Genomic DNA, 16,520 nt, shown 5'->3' with positions numbered 1-16,520 from the left:
GGTAACAGTATTTAACAGTCCTGTGCATGTTTCCACAGGCTCGCTGTGCTCACTTATTCCCTAGTACATGTAGTTTGGGCTACAATCCTATGCACACTTACCTAGGAGTAAGCTCCATGGTATATAATGGGACTTTCTTTTGAATAAACATGGGTAGAATTGTGCTGTCCTTTTCCTGTGATATCCTTTTCATCCATTTTACAGACACCAGCACTTTCAATTCCTCCCCCCCCCAACAAACAAGTCTTCTGCAAGCTATAACAAGACTATGACTGGATCCATCTTCAAATTATAACTAGATGGATTTCTGTCTAAAATGTTGATTGAAAATTAATAATCTAACTAAGTTGATATCAATGTTACTAGAGTTAGGGCAGAAAACTCACACTAATGACATAGACCAATATAATAAATTGCAAGTAGCAGATGCATAAATAGAACAGATACATGCACTTGTACACAAGTCACACACATTATTTCTTAAATTCTGTTCTTCATTATTTGCATTAACTCAGATTATGCTTTCTTTCCCTTTCCTTTTGTTTTTTGGTGACTAATGTATTTTCTAGCTCATGTTACTTTCAGGTAGAAGGAAAGAGTTTTAAAAGAGAACCTCCTCTTTCTCTTATGTTCTCTTATTTCTGATCATGATTTATTTGTACATACCTTTTAATCCTTCTGTTTAGTTTGTCTTCTTAAACCTCTTCCCTTTCTGTCTCCAATTTCATGAGTGTTTCCTCTCTGGCCCTTATCTCCTGTCTCTTAGTCTCTTTTCTTCAATCTTTTAGCTTTTCCTATATATATGTATATAAGCATGCACACCTGTTTCTCCTTGGAAGCTCTTAAATGGCCAGTTAATCTACCTAAAACTTCATATTTTCTCTGCCAGTGGGGTCCTTGCCTGACAGATGAAAACTGAACAGTTGTGTCTTGGCAGGAAACTCTTCAAGAAACAACACCTGTTGGGTTTCTGTCCTTCAAGATGCTAGTAAAGATGCAAGAACACTGGGAGGACAAAAGGAAGGGGATACATCTCCTTTCTATGTTCCCACCATGAGAGTCCAATCTCCTTCTCGCTGCTTCTTCATTTTCTCATGAATCTTCCTAAAAATTGGTGGCTGAGGTCACTGAAGACTGCTCCCTGCCACTCCTTGGCTCCTGCCCTACAAAATTGCCTCTGTGGTGATGGAGAAGAGCGGCCCGCTGCCTCCCTCGTGCGTGTTTTCCCCTCTCGGGATACAAGGGCGGCACACTCAGCTCCTCCCCGCCTCTCATCTCCCTTCCCCAGGTAGCGAGTGAGTGGGGTAGGACTTGGAGCCGGGCCAAGGACAGAGGCTTTAAAGAAAACCCTGTCCGTCTTCTCCTTTCCTCTCCATGCAGCACTCGCCCAAGCAGGACCATCAGCAGCACCATCAACGGGCGGCACAATGGGTACGTGTATGCGGGAAGTGTGGGCAGGGGCAGGGCCAGACTATTTTGCGCCCTAGACAAGGCGAGCTACTTGCACCCCCCCCCCGCCCCCAAAATGCCAATTTTGATTCAGCTGTTCAAGAAGAGTTTCTGAACTATTATATTTTCCTTTTATTATGTTTTTTTTTCTTAAAACAGCTAATTTGTATAAAACTGTGACCCTTAAAGGGCAGTACTGGGCCCCTCTGAGGTCTGCGCCCTAGGCCTAGTTGGCCTAATGGTAGCGCCGGCCCTGAGTGTGGGGTGATGGGGAAAGGACCAAGGCACCTGTGTGGGTACTAGAGCGAGAGAGTTCCAAAACTGCCTCCTTCCAGCGGAGGCTGGACATAGGGCTGCCTCTGAGCCAGTGCAAGCCACCGTTTCCCCCTTACCTCAGTGTGCGCACGCTCGGAGCGCCCGGTAGGAAGCGGGTGCTGGTCTGCATCGACTCACTAAGCCGTGAGGAGACGGAGTTTTCACCACACCCGCTTTGCCACTTAATCAGCGCAGAGGCAAGATTCTCCTCAGCACTTAGGCTGCGACCCTCCTATGCCTACTTACCTGGGAGTAAGTCAGCCCCATGAAACTCAAGGGGACTTACTTCGGAGGAGACAGGTGTGGGACCGCGCCGTTAGCAGGGCAAGACCCACCGACCGAGCCTACCCAGTGCTTCCACGCGCGCACACGCTTAATAGGTACGCCGGCCCTGTGTGTGTGAGTGAGTGAGTGAGTGGCTGAGGCGGCTGAGGGCAGCGCTGGGGTTGTTTGCGGGCGGGGAGGGGAGATGCAGGGGAAAGCGACGCTTAAAATATGAGGTATTTATATTTTAAAAAGACAGCTCCGGACTCTAGCCAGTTTTAGCCGTTCCAATACATTTCCCAGCACCTTAAAGAAGAGGGACGTCAACAACAAGTGCAGGGACGCCGCTCCCTACCTGCTGTAACTGGAGCTCCGCTTGAGTGAAGGCGGCTCCTCAGCCCGGGACATAAGTAGGTGAAGAGCGCAAGGACTCCCGCGGCAGCCTAGCTGGGCGCTTCAGGGAGCGCGGGAACGAGAAGAACGGGTACAACGAGCTGAGGGCCTCTCTTGCAGATTGTGGGCAGCGCAGAGCCGGCCGGAGACCAAAAGCTCTCGTCTGCGGGTGTCTCCTTCGAGGCTGCGGCGGAATGAGCGCACAAGCAGGTTGTCTTGCTGGGCAGCTGTCAAGTGCGGACTGGAATTCAGCGGATCTGCCAGCGACGCTCCATAGAGGAGAGTCGTTTTTATCCCCTCCTGCCCAAGATGTCCAAATGGTGGCCTGCTCCCCAATCCCCACCGTGGGGCGTAGGGACAGTCCTCGCTCAGGGGCCGAACAACGCTACTGTGGGTAGACGTTCCACTCGTCTGGTGCCCTCCAGATGTTTGGGACTTCCGTTCTATCAGCCCCAGCCAACTACAACGCGGAGTTGTAGTCCGAAATATCTGGAGGTCACGAGGGTGGTGGTTTTTGTTTTTTGTTTTTTTAAGGCTGAGGTAGGCGAACTAGGTCAAGCAACCTGGTGCCTTCCAGATGTTTTGGACTACAATCCCCGTAATCCCTGCCCATGCTGTTTGGGGCTTCTGGGAGTTGTAGTCCAAAACATCTGGAGGGCACCAGTTGCCCAGCGCTGCGGTGGCTTCGAGAGAGCTGCAGGGCAGGCAAAACCCGTGAAGTGCAGCCTTTCGGCAGCGCGCGGGCTTCCCAGGGAGAGCAAGCGCTGACCGCCGGGCAAGTGCTGAGGGAGAGAGGTGGCGACGGAGGTGACTCACGCTAAGCAAAGAGCGGCCAAGGCGAAGGCTCCCGCCCCTCTGTGTGTTTTCCTTTCCGTCAGCACCTCTGAAATCAGGGAACTTTCTCGCAGCACCCAACAACGAAGCCGCCGCTGCCGCCGCCGCTGTGGCACTTTAAAAGACTGACAGATTTCACATCCGCTTTCGTGGACTCGAGTCTGACGAAACGGATTCTTAGCTTATCCATTTACATCTCTCTCTCTCTCTCTCTCTCTCTCTCTCTCTCTCTCTCTCTAACCCGTATTACACGCGGAAAGGGGGTGTGCCCCACCACACATATAGGTCATGGCTAGGCGTATATTTGAAAGTTCCTATAGGTGAACGAAAAAGATGGGCCAGAGTTATTTCGTTTTCTTCTTGCCTCGTAGCTCTCAGTTTAAGTAAGCAAGCTTTGCAAATAAATACATGCGAGATTGCGTGCTAAATTTGGTGTGTCGCGTGGCCAGTATATGGTTAAGGAAGATAATTATCTTGCTTTGGTACACTGTGTTGTTAGTGTGTATGGTTGCCGCCACCTTTTTCTGGCAGGGCTCTTGAGTCTTTAGCAACTGCATAATGTGCTCAAATTAAATGAGTGAACTTTTCAGACTTGGGGGAAGATGCACATGTTGTTAAAAGGCACAGGAACCTGCCCAAATAAAAGTAGCAGCCTTACTTGCTTGGCAAGTAGCTTCCCACTCCTCTAGAGCAGCCCCTTTAACAGTTTGTTCTACTGCAATTAGCAAGTGATAACCTTTGGGTCAATGACATGAAAAACTTAGCATGCTAATTCCTGCATATCAAGCCTCTGGTAAAGAAGGTTAACCTGTTTTTTCTTGATTTCACTGGTTGGTAGCCCCGGGAGCAAGTTAAACTTCTTAGCCCACCTGCATTTGAAGAAGAAGGGGAAAAAACTCTACTGATGCCTGTGGCCCTGGACCCAAATCTATTTCTCAGGGCCCTGGATCTATTCTACAGAGCCCTGAGTGTCCATGGGTGCCAACAGTATGGTGGCCATATGGAAAGGAGGACAGGACTCCTGTATCTTTAAGAGTTGTATAGAAAAGGGAATTTCAGCAGGTGCCATTTGTATGCATGCAGCACCTGGTAAAATCCCCTCTTCATCACAACAGTTAAAGTTGCAGGAGCCCTGCCCTCTTTTGTATCTGGTCACTGTACAAAAGAGGGCAGGGCTCTTAAAGCTTGAACTGTTGTGATGAAGAGGGAATTTCACCAGGTACTGCATGCATACAAATGGCACCTGCTGAAATTCCCTTCTCAACACAACTGTTAAAGGTATGGCCATATAGAAGTTGTTCGTTTGTTCTGCAGGGGGCAATTTTCAAAGGGTGTTACAATGAGGAAAGAAAGGGTTAACTCCTTCCTTTCAACATGCTGCAACCCCCCCACCCCACCCCATCTTCCCATCCATGGCAATTAAGCTTGGGTGGGGGGGAACCCTTTCCCATTGGTTTGGGATGATCTAGGTCAAGGCACAAATTAATTGAAAAATCTATTTTATTTGAGATTATCTGGATAAGAAATTATTTGACAGGCTTTGTCTCCTGTGAAATATAAAGAAATCCTAGTAATGATTTCTAAATTTGCATATATAGGTATAAATCAGCATATGCAGATTTGTGACCTGTGGTCCTGGGACCCAATTCTTTCAGGTGCCTAGCAATATCCCTGCTTGTGGTACTTATGAACAAGCATGACTATGTAGAAGTAAAACCAACTTTCTCAAGTTGTTATACTTTTCTAAAAATTACTTGGAAAACAAGCAGAGCCAACCTCTTAAATAACTAGGCGGGATGGCCCAACCCTGCATTCAACCCATGTTTATCTACCCTCTTAACTTATTACATATTTGTTCTCCTTGAATTCATCTAATTAAAATGCAGTGAAGGAAAAGGTCTACATTACAACTAATGTTCCCCTCCCCTGCTATTCCTACTTTAGCTAATACTATTCCAGTTACATGGAATACAGAAAGCAGTTGTGAATTTCCTGCATTTGCTGCAGTGGTATCACACTGATTCATATCATGCATGTTCAAATATTGACACTTCCATTTGCCAGTGCAAATCTCTTCTTTTTCATTGGATTCACATAGTGTTTTTCCCCCTCCTTCATTTTGACCAGTGCAAAAGAGGCCATTCACTCAAGAAGCAAACTTGGATGCCGTTCCTCTGTGGCAGGGATGGGAACTGTCAGCCAATAATGCGCCTCTCCTTTGTACACAGGAAAAAGCTAGAATGCATTCAGGCCACACATTATTTGAGAATCAGTATTTATTTGCCTTCTAGGATGCTCAGGGAGTTCTCAAGTATCATCAGAGTTTGCATGACTTCTTCAGGGTGTGTTTTGGCTATTGCTTTTAAGCATTTGCAATGGCACACAGAAGCTGGCTCTTGCACATGCTGAGGGATGCACAGAGGTTTCCATAGACTGAACGAGATTGAAACTGACAAGAGCAAAGTGCCATACACTGAAGACATTGTTGGAATCGGTCCTGACTCTTCCTAAGGATTTCTTTCTTTCTTTTTGGGTTCGGTACATAGCAGAACTATGTTAAAGCTATAGAGTAGCTAACAGTGCTGCTAGAGTTGGGGTTTTGTGTGCATTGTGAACTATGGACCAAGCGCTATTAGAATAACCAGGAATATGGCTATTATAGCTACCTTTTATAGATGTACTTAGTTCACAAATCAGAGTTCTAAAGTACAAATCTTCTAAAGTACAAATCCTTCTTGTACTTGCATCTTATCTTCAAGATAGTGAAGCTGGGTACATAGTAGCACAACAAGTGCTGACATATGTTCTGCTGTCATGCTGCTAACCATTAAAAATATGAGGTGACACAAACTTTCACTTCCTGGTTCCATACTATGTTGCAAAACTCAGCTGGGAGTTGAAAGCTTTAGAGGACTTATTCAAAGATGGAGTCTAATTTAACTTCCATTATTTCAATGGGTCTACTCTAAGTAGGACTAACATTGACTACAACTCTCAATGGTGCAGGAAGCAAAGATACCAATTTTGTGTACAAGTACATATAAGCAAACACAATGGCCTTGATCCAGTTAAAGTTTGTTGCACTCAAGTTTTGTTGAAGTACATGGGGAGAGTTGATCATGACTAACTGATTCCCCATTGATTTTTTGTTGCATCGAATTGTACCAAAGCATAACTACCTTTAATTGGATTGGGGCCAGCCAATGAGTGGCAAGGCACATCAAATGAAGAAAATGAGTATGTATGTGTGTCTGTGGTGAAAATGTGAAAATTGAAGGTGCACTCCAGGGTGGCTTCGTGGTGGCAGTGCATCAATTAAACGATGCAGCATCCACCTCAAAGCCACTGTGAGGCTTTTCAGAGAAGCTCCTCTTTATAAAAGTTATGGACTTAACAGACTTTTCAGGATGGAGCAAGACAAACATGGTCCTTCCACCATCTGACCTTGCTCCATCCTCAGTGCAGAGGCATTCCTGTGTGGAATGCAACCCGTGATTGGTTGCTGTCCACCAAGGCAGAAGGTGGATCAGTGAGCCAAATGGCTGCTGAAACACTCCCACACTGCCTTTGATGTGGGGATTAGCCACCCGCCCCACAGCAGTAAAAGTGTGGGGTTTTGGAAGAAGTGGCAGCAACCCAGCACTGTCAAGGAAGCCCCCAGAGAAGGCAACTGCATGCATGTTGATTTCCAGTCACAATCCTCCAAACAGGCATGATTCTGGGCACCATACAAGTCTCTGGATAATGGAATCAGACACACTTTTTTTTGCATCCTAGTGCACACTCATATAATTAATTGCAGTCATTTCTGCCTATGCAGCATCATCTGTTGAAATGTGAGTTGCAGCTTTAGAGGAGTTTTCTGCTTTCTCGGGCAATAAATATAGTTACTGAACTACCTAAACTCTGAACTAAGAGCCAACGGGTGCACTAGCTATTGGACTTAGACCAAGGAGGTCCAGGCTGTAATGCACACTCAGACATGAGGCTCACCAGATGACCTTGTAAAAGTTGAATCTCTCTCTCTTCTCCCTCTCCTATATTACAAAGTTGGACAGATAAAAAAGGGGCAGGAGAAAAGGCCACCCTGGGATCCTTGGAGGAACAGTGGGATAAAAATGTAATTAAAAATACGCTTGTCCAAAAGCACTGAAGGCAACCAAATAAACTTAGTTCCATACTTTAGATGTGCAAAATGCACTACAGCCTCAATAGTGCAAGTCCATACAATCAACATTTTGAGTACATAGTTGTTCTCAGTATCTTTAGGGTACAATTCTATGCATGTTTAGACAGAAAAAAGTCCTACAGCTTCCAGCATTCCCCAACCAGCCATGCTTCCTTCTTTCTAAACATGGATAGAAGGAAATGAGCTTAGATATACTGCTTGACATGAGGCAAAGTTGTTGATGGCCCTGTTCAGAAGACACCTTAAACCATGGCTTAACTGTGGTGGTTAAGCTAGAAAGCCTGGCCGTGTTCAGAAGAAACCTTAAACCATGGCTTTAACCAGGCTTTTTGCCTTTTCGCTGTGGTTAAAGCCATGGTTTAAGGTGTCTTCTGAACACGGCCAGGCTTTCTGGCTTAACCACCATGGTTAAAGCCATGGTTTAAGGTGTCTTCTGAATGGGGCCTATGGCTGATACTACTTTTTTTAAGTATATACAATAAAAACTCCTCTTTATTTCCATCCTCTATCCTTATCCACAAACATTTTTAAAGTATAATGAAAACAGGGAAGGATGTAAGGCCAATGGAATGAAATCAGAATATATGAAGACCATTTAGCCTGCAATCTTAGGCCGATTTACTCAGAACTAGGGTGGAATCACTCCCAGATAAGTGTGTATAGGATTGCACCCTTAGTTTGCACAAAATTTCAGGAAGCCCAGTCAAATTTGTTCTTCTTTCTCTAACTTATCCTGTTTAAAAATATGGTTTACTGTCATTTAAAGGGCCAATAAGTCGTGCATCAGGCACCATTTCCGATAGGAGGGAAGATGTGTGGGGAAAATTAGTACCTTAATTAGACCTCTGTTTGGGTATATTCAAGATTTAACCCATGGGAATTCAGTGTGAGCTAAGAAAATGTATTGTGTTTAAATTGTTTAACAATTATAAGAATATCAGCTTGGAATAAACATGTGTATTTTTTAAACCAAATGTTTTTTGCTTTTGTCATGCATAGCTAGTACATTTAGGGCACAATCTTATGTAAGTTTAGACAGAATCAACTGATAAACCTAGCACCTTTTAAACTTTTGTTCCTTTTTAACCTACACTTTGGAGCTGTAGCTTATCAGTATTTATTATCCTTCATGCATTTCATAAGCCTTCATTTTAGCCATATTCAGTTTCTCTTGGAAATATGTATTATAAACATCCTTTTTGCATTCTGCTGATTTTTTAATGTCTGTAACACAAATGTATCTGAACTCCCATTTCCTCAGTAGTAAATTTAAATAATAGTTGTGTGTACAGTAAAATTTATTCAACTTATGTATTGCTTTTTTTGTTTCCCCACAGAGAAAAATCAAGGAACTAAAGGGGTAAGAGTTTATGTTACAGCTTTGTTCTTGATGGATATCTTTGTTTTTTGAGAGAACATTATTAGAGTTTTATAGCCTGTGTTAGTTCCCCATTGCTGTTCAGACAAAATTCAAAGTGCTGATTTTCATCTATAAAGTCCTAGATTACTTATTTGTCTCTCGTGTGTATATAGTCATTTGGAAGGAATAGGGTGTCTTGGTTGGCACCAAGGGAGGTGTGTTGGCAGGGAGCTCACTGGTGCTCATTGAGAACATGTTGCCTACCCTTGTTCTGTAGCTTCATAATTGTTATGGTTCATCTTTTGCTTTTATGCTCCATCAGCCCGGGTGCTTTGGCTACCCACTCAGCATCTTCTTCATAGTCATCAATGAATTCTGCGAAAGATTCTCCTATTATGGAATGCGAGGTGATTATCTCTTTCCTCTAGTTCAATACTTGTGGCTACATTTGCAGAGTCTCTCCCTCCACTTAATTATTCTCATTTTCATCTTCTTCTTATAGCTGTGCTTGTTCTCTACTTCAAGTTTTTTCTCAGCTGGGACGATAATCTCGCTACAGCCATTTACCACACATTTGTTGCCCTCTGCTATCTAACACCTATCCTTGGAGCACTTGTAGCTGACTCCTGGCTGGGAAAGTTCAAGTGAGTGCAAATTTAGGACATCATCATAATTCTGTGAGAGGTACAGCTGAATAGAGTGAAAAGATTCAAACTCCTTCATTGGGCTTGAGTATTTTTGTCTTGTAATCATCCCTTCAAAATAGAGCTAGTGTCCTTAATTCCTTTGTGGAACTAATGCCCTTAACTGAAGCCTTAGCTAGACCCGGGGTTGTCCCTGCCTGCTCCTGGGATCCCCTGTGTGTCATTTACACAAACAGGGATGACCCCAGGATGATCCCGGGTTAAACCTTACGTCTAGTTAAGGCCTGAGAGTCCAGACATCAAGTGTTGCCTTAATTCTAGAACAAAACATAGAGCTGCTTTCCTTAGTATGAAGATGCTGTGATGAGGGTGGGGGGGGGGAACAGCTATTTAATTTCTGCTTGTTTTACTTCTATAAAGACACAGACCTTGTTAGAAAAAACAGTGGCAACTGTAACTTCCCCCACCTACTAGGAAATGTGTAACATTTGAAAGTTCTATGGTGGCCATGTGGGTCTTTTAGAGAAGACAAACTTCTGTTTATTTGAAGGGCTGCCAAAAAAGCCAGAGGCCAAGGGGTGGAACCAAGGCTATTTGAAGGGCTGCCCTGTCCAATTGCAATTTAAATATAAACAAACATAAGAACTGTTACCTTTCTACAGTTAACACCTGAACAATAAACTGAACCGGCAAGCACATGGATAACTTGGGCACAGTCTTGCAAACTGTATTGAGCTATACTGTATTTCTATTTAAATTATAATAATTATTTCTAAACATGCATCTATACATATAAATTAGCTCATGCAAATTTTATGCAAGTTTGTATCCTTATCTGTTCTTGGTTTTGGTAATGCATTTAATCTTTCTTGGCACACCCACAAAAAGACTGGGGTCAGACAACATGATAACCAACGCCGCTTTAAATAGTCAACAGTTGGTTATTTAACCCACTGTGGTTTATCGTGTTGTGTGGTGGGAGGTTTTTTTTAACCAATGGTTGGTTATTTGGCTGAAATAACCCATGCAAAGAACTAATGTTGTGCAGAGTTGGTTATTTAGTCCACCGTTGGTTATCGTGTTGTGTGGCGGGCACCATTGGTTATTTCATCAGCAACCGAGTCGTAAGGCAAGAATGGTCAAAGTGACTGCTGCTGCTCTAGCCCAGCCAGCAGGATAGTTTTTGGCAGCAGTGGTTGGTGGGATACTAGCAGGAGGACTGTAGGGAGGGACGATGAGTGAGTCAACTCAACACTGATCCTAATCCACCCCATGGTTGATTATTACCATGTTCTGTGCGGAGTAGTCCCCTAGATAAACAACTATCAAGTTGATTATTACCCCACTGTTGACTATCATGTTGTCTGAATGCAGTCAAAGGGTGACCATCGTACTTATGAGGCTGACTTCTTAATGCATGTTAAGCATGTTTTAAAATACCGTTGAACACTCCACATTTCAATTTGTAGCCCAAAACATAAATGATGGGAAATGTTCAGTGTATGGGACATAACATAAATATTTTGTTTTACTAATGAAATGCATTTGTTTCTTATTTTTAAAAGACTGCATTTTAAAAAAGCTATATCAATACAAACTCAAATACACATTGCCAAATTTTGGCAGTCAGCATGTGTGGAAGAACTTCTTAACTATTATAATGAGTATCGGTTTGCTTAGCTACAACAATTTAAGAGATGCTCAGATCTCATGTTGCCAGTCCCTGCTGAGTTCTGTTCTGTTTGTTTAGGAGTGACCTTGAAGTTACTCCATATAGTTTGTTGGACTGGGAATTCTGGTTTTGTGGGAGAGGCTAGATCCCACATATGATATCTGTTGTATGTGCACATTGTATAGTGACATTACATAAGATATAATATGTGTAGATACTCATGCTGTCATTACTGTAGAACCAAAGATCCTTGCTTCTACTACTAAATAGGTTTCTCTACTCCCTTTTCCAATTTAACTGCAAAAGGTCCCAGGTCCAATCCCTGGCATATCCAGCCTAAAACCCTGGAGAATTGCTTCCAGTCTTTGTGGACAATATTGAGCTAAATGGACCAATGCCTGACTCAATATAAGACAGCTTCCTAGGTTATTGGCTTTCTGGAATGCTTTCCTCGGGATTTAATGAGCAACACATAAAACAAATAAGTTTTGCTTTGCTCAGTTATTTTTTTTTAGCCAGGAATGTACAACTCTGCCCTATTTTCTAATCAGTGTGATTGTTTCATAAATCCTTAGATCAATTTTTTTTTTAATAACAGAAAATTGCCCCAGTGCAGCAAATATAAACTTAGATCACAAACTGGGTTTTACATATGATCCAGCTGCACTGAGTGTGTACAAGTCAGGGGTTCCATCCAAATCTGCATGTATGTTTAATAACATGTGTATTGCCCACACTTTATTGTACCAAAATTTATTGTTGTACCTACACTGTTGTTTTTCTTCAATAAATCTATAAAGTGTGGATTTGCCCTTAGTTGGAACTACATTCTATTAAAACAGCTGGCTTACTTTCAAACAAACAGGGTTAGGATTGAGTTGTTAATCTTTCACTGTTCTTTCCATATTTGCATATTCAGATATAGAGACTGACAGCGAAATAGCACAAGAATAACAAAACAATTGAATCTTAAATTGACATTCAGTGATAGGTTCGCTATTTACATTTGTTCAGTAATAACATGCTCACATTTTTGTTGTCATTGTATATTTGTCCAAACACAGTTCAGTTCAGTTCTTGAATTCTTATGAATGAAAGAAAGAAAGAAAGAAAGAAAGAAAGAAAGAAAGAAAGAAAGATTTTGCCATTAAAAATACATCTTCTGTCTGCTTTCTTCATAACAGGACCATTGTTTACTTGTCCATTGTGTACACAGTTGGGCAAGCAGTCTTGTCAATAGGTTCCATAAATGATTTGATGGATGGAAATCGGGATGGCAGTCCAGATGACATTAGGATTCCCATGTAAGTTGCAGCTCTTATTCCTGTCTTCCACATGAATGCACATTAGGACATATTAGAGATTCAATGTACCACAAATCCTCTGTTTACTGTTGTATCCTTGGTTCCTCTCTTTGCATCATACTATTATTCCTATCATGTAGCAAAGTCCAAGGAGCTTTATTTTGATATATCAATAAAACTGAAAATCTGTTATGGTGGAGGAAGTGCTTCAGTTAACATATTTTGGTCATGCTGCGAAAATTACTTGCAAGACTTAAAACTGTTTCAGTATAGAAACTTAGTAATTTTCACTATCACTTTACAGAAGAAATAATGTATTTTATAGCCCATGCCCACAAGTAATTGCTAGACTCATGCAAATTTACTTGGAAACCTGCTTTAAGTTTTGCCCTTTAATGCAGCCCCCCCCCCATTTTTGGGCCCATGAGCACATTTGGGAACTTACGAAACTGTTGTAGACACCACCACAAAATACCTAATTGGTGGATTACTGCTTTGGCATTTATCTGTCACATCTATTCATTTCAGGCTGTTTTTGTTCTGCAAACCCACCCACCCAATTTATATTGGACACCACAGTGTCTCTTTAATAAGGGATTGTCTAATTCAGTTAATTGCTGGTGATACAATACAGCTAATGCTTCTTATGATTTGGCAATATCCAAATCATAAGTTGCTTGTTTTTGGTGGGAGATTATAATACAGATAATTACTATTCACTGATGTATACAGTCTTTTTAATTATTTGCCTGCTTCATGGAAATTAACAAATGGTCAGTGTAAAGGGATTCTCTGCCCCCTTTTAAAAGACTGATATTACAACATTGGAAGGATAAACACTCACTTTCTATAATGCAATGGATTGAAGATCTTATAACGCTTTCAACATTTGAATGGGTGGTATATAGATGCCACCTGTGAATGGACAGTTATTTAGATATATGGTCCACTTTTGCTGAAGCCTCTGTGTAATTGCTAGAATGTTATATCCATTACATTCATAAATATATATATATATATATATATATATATATATATATGGGGGAAATAAAAAAAATCAGACGTGTTCACAGGGCCCCTTGTGGGCACCATTGAAGGTGGGTGTTGCATTGGGGACCCCTGCATTAAAGCAACATACATTGTTAGAAGTGTTCTTCTAATAGTGGATATGATTTATTATGGATAAGAGGTTCACCTGAACAATTTATGAAAACTCTCATATTATCTTCGTGAATTCTGCATATGCACATTTACTGTTATAACATATGATTACATTGCATTGATATTTCTATGTTTCATTATTTGTATATTGTTAACCTTTCTACATGAGGTATCTCAACATACTATGTTCTCAATTATGTACTCTAGTGTTCCCTATTTAATCAGATTGCTTTTACTATTCAAATGATCTATTTTCTTTTCCTATATGCTGGCTATTTTACACAGTGATGTAAGAATCTGTTTACTGAGATTATATTTTAATTTTTACTATTGGAGTAATAGTATGATTAACATACTATAACTCTATGATAATTTGTGGTGTGCAGCTGATCCTCACTGTTATGTTTGCTTTAGTGTAAGTACACAGTGGCTCTGATCTTGATCAGGACCTCTGCATATAAACAGAAGAGATTTAATCCTTCCCATCCTTCCCCTCCACCATTTTGCCTTTCCCCTTCCGTGATGAAAAATAAAAAATAAAAAGCAGTTGTAGTGGGTAGGGAGAAACTCCATTGGCACCAACTGAGTTTTTAATTCTTTCTTTTAGTCCCTATGGTGGTTGGGTGAATTTGTGGGGGCAGGAGTGCCTGGGTGGGAAGATTTAAACTCATATAACATATTTGCAATTGTATCCTAAATCTAGAAGCATCTGGTGGCTGGAAGAACACATATTAAGGCAGTAGGCTCTTATTTGTCCATTCCTTTCTGGCTGTTTATCTATTTTTTTCCATTGCAGTGCTTTATCTATGGTTGGCTTGATCCTTATTGCTTTTGGAACTGGTGGAATCAAGCCCTGTGTAGCAGCATTTGGTGGAGATCAGTTTGATGATCACCAGGTATGAAAGTATCATTATATTATTCCCCAACTCTTTAAGTGATGAGAAGTTCCAGGGGTGCAATGCTTACTCAGTTTTTTGTTGGAGGCGGCAGGATGTTTCATAATATTTGTATATTTGCAAATATAGAGAATGAACATAAATAAAGGCACAGCATAACTTCTAAAGATTCACATAAGAACTCCAGAAAGAGAGAGAGAGAGAGAGTGCAAAAGGCACTTTTCAGACTTGCTGCCTGCTTCTCTCTATCTGGGCTCCTCTAAACACTCATGATAGAATGCTCACAGAGGTTTGCGGGTCCATTGCACAACATCGTCAATGACCAGTACATTTCCCACAGTATCCCTTGGATATCCCTCTACAATGTATCCAAGATACTTGGATATCCCTCTACAAAAAGAACCACTTTTAATGTGGTAATATCCTGAAAAGGCAGGATCTTCTGCCACTAGATGGCACTTTCTCAATTGAAGTGAACAGAGGGGAAGTATTCAATTCAGTCCACGTGGTCACCCCTCTCTTTCATGTAATGAAGACCATAGCAATCACACCAAAGAACCAGGAAGCACAAAGCCTCGGCTAAGCAATGCGATTTCCCCTAATGTAGAGATGTTCACTCTCCCCCTCAAAAACCTGCAGTCTGTCTTCACAACTGTTTCTATTGTTTTCCCACTCAGAGTTAAGCTTGCACTGGCTAGAGAGGGGGCAGGGCACAGAACAATAAGGGTGTCATCTTCTCCAACCATCTCCTAGTCTTCCTGGTTCAATATCCCTAACAAAGGTTGTTCTTGCCAATATTGCTGTTTTTTATTTGTCATAATAATTTTACAAAACCATGATTATTTATAGCAGCCCTGCATGTTAACATATCTAATGTTAAAGTTAGACAACTATACTTCTAAACAAATGACCTTTATTCTTTACTAAGTAATTGATGAAGTATATATATTAGGGCAAGTATATATATATTTGCCCTATATATATAGTTGTAAACTGCCCAGAGAGCTTCAGCTATGGGGCGGTATATATATATATATATATATATATATATATATATATATATATGACAGAAGTATGTATATATTATAGTAATTTCTTCTTTGCATTTCAGGAAAAACAAAGAAGCAGGTTCTTCTCTATATTTTACCTGGCCATCAATGCTGGAAGCCTTATCTCCACTATAGTCACCCCAATTCTTAGAGGTAAAATTTGTTCTAATAAAGTGTGTATATGTAAATTTCATTTAACAGGAACCAACTTCTTATTTAATACTTTCCCCTATTAAAAACCTTACACCGAGCTAAGCTTTCTTAGTTGATAAAGGCAAGGAGTGTACTCAAATATCAGTAGTGCCTTTTAGGAAAGAGATGGCAGGGGTTGCCCCTCTGAGTTTGATGGAATTATGCCTCAGTAGCAACTTTGTCTCTGGCCAACTCACTGGGTTGTTTTTTTTTTTTTACCATGAGCTGAGTTCAGTTAATAGCATAGAGCTTTCTTGCATCCTCCCTCTTGCTACAGTCTTCAGTGCTCCCAGGTTCAAGGGACTCCCCAGAAAGTGTATATGCAGCATGAGGAGCTGCAAGAGGAGATAGGGTTGGCATAAATGGGCTACATCCCTGGCTACATGAACCAAGAAGCCTTTTTGCTCAATCAGCAGAGGAATATTTGGATCCAAGCTACTAGCTCTACATAGCGATGAGACTAACAACAAATAAATTGGCCTATGCATGTCAGTGTTTGAATGTTTTGGCTGAAAAAAAATGGGGACTGACCTCTGATAGAAATATTATCAATATAGTTCTAATGTGTTATAAACAAAAAGTAACTGCAGCAAATGCTCATAAAATACACAATATAATTTTGAAGATATAAAAAGAAGAGGCCTTTATTCTATGCTGAGATTTTTTGCCCATCCAAAACTCAAGTGGGACCACTGAGATCTATCAATAGTTTTTACTCTGAATTTGGTTTCTTTGTAAGTATCTTATCACCAGAGCTTGATACGTAAAATATAGCTTGCAGATCATTCTGTTCCAGGA

At 41.4% G+C, this 16,520-nt stretch overlaps 1 protein-coding gene across 1 annotated transcript; it reads left to right on the top strand.

Moving 5' to 3' along the window:
* The first annotated feature begins 9,168 nt into the window (after positions 1-9,168).
* On the top strand, positions 9,169-14,487 carry LOC134399384 (solute carrier family 15 member 1-like). The gene is made up of 4 exons (XM_063127405.1): positions 9,169-9,211; positions 9,307-9,448; positions 12,305-12,424; positions 14,382-14,487. Exons 1-4 carry the CDS (start codon positions 9,205-9,207, stop codon positions 14,485-14,487), a joined length of 375 nt encoding a protein of 124 aa, XP_062983475.1. The 5' UTR covers positions 9,169-9,204.
* The last annotated feature ends 2,033 nt before the right edge of the window (positions 14,488-16,520 follow it).

This window comes from Elgaria multicarinata, chromosome 5 (genome assembly GCF_023053635.1).
Source record: "Elgaria multicarinata webbii isolate HBS135686 ecotype San Diego chromosome 5, rElgMul1.1.pri, whole genome shotgun sequence".
Classification (NCBI taxonomy): Eukaryota; Metazoa; Chordata; class Lepidosauria; order Squamata; family Anguidae; genus Elgaria; species Elgaria multicarinata.
This window is presented reverse-complemented; position numbering and strand designations above follow the sequence as displayed.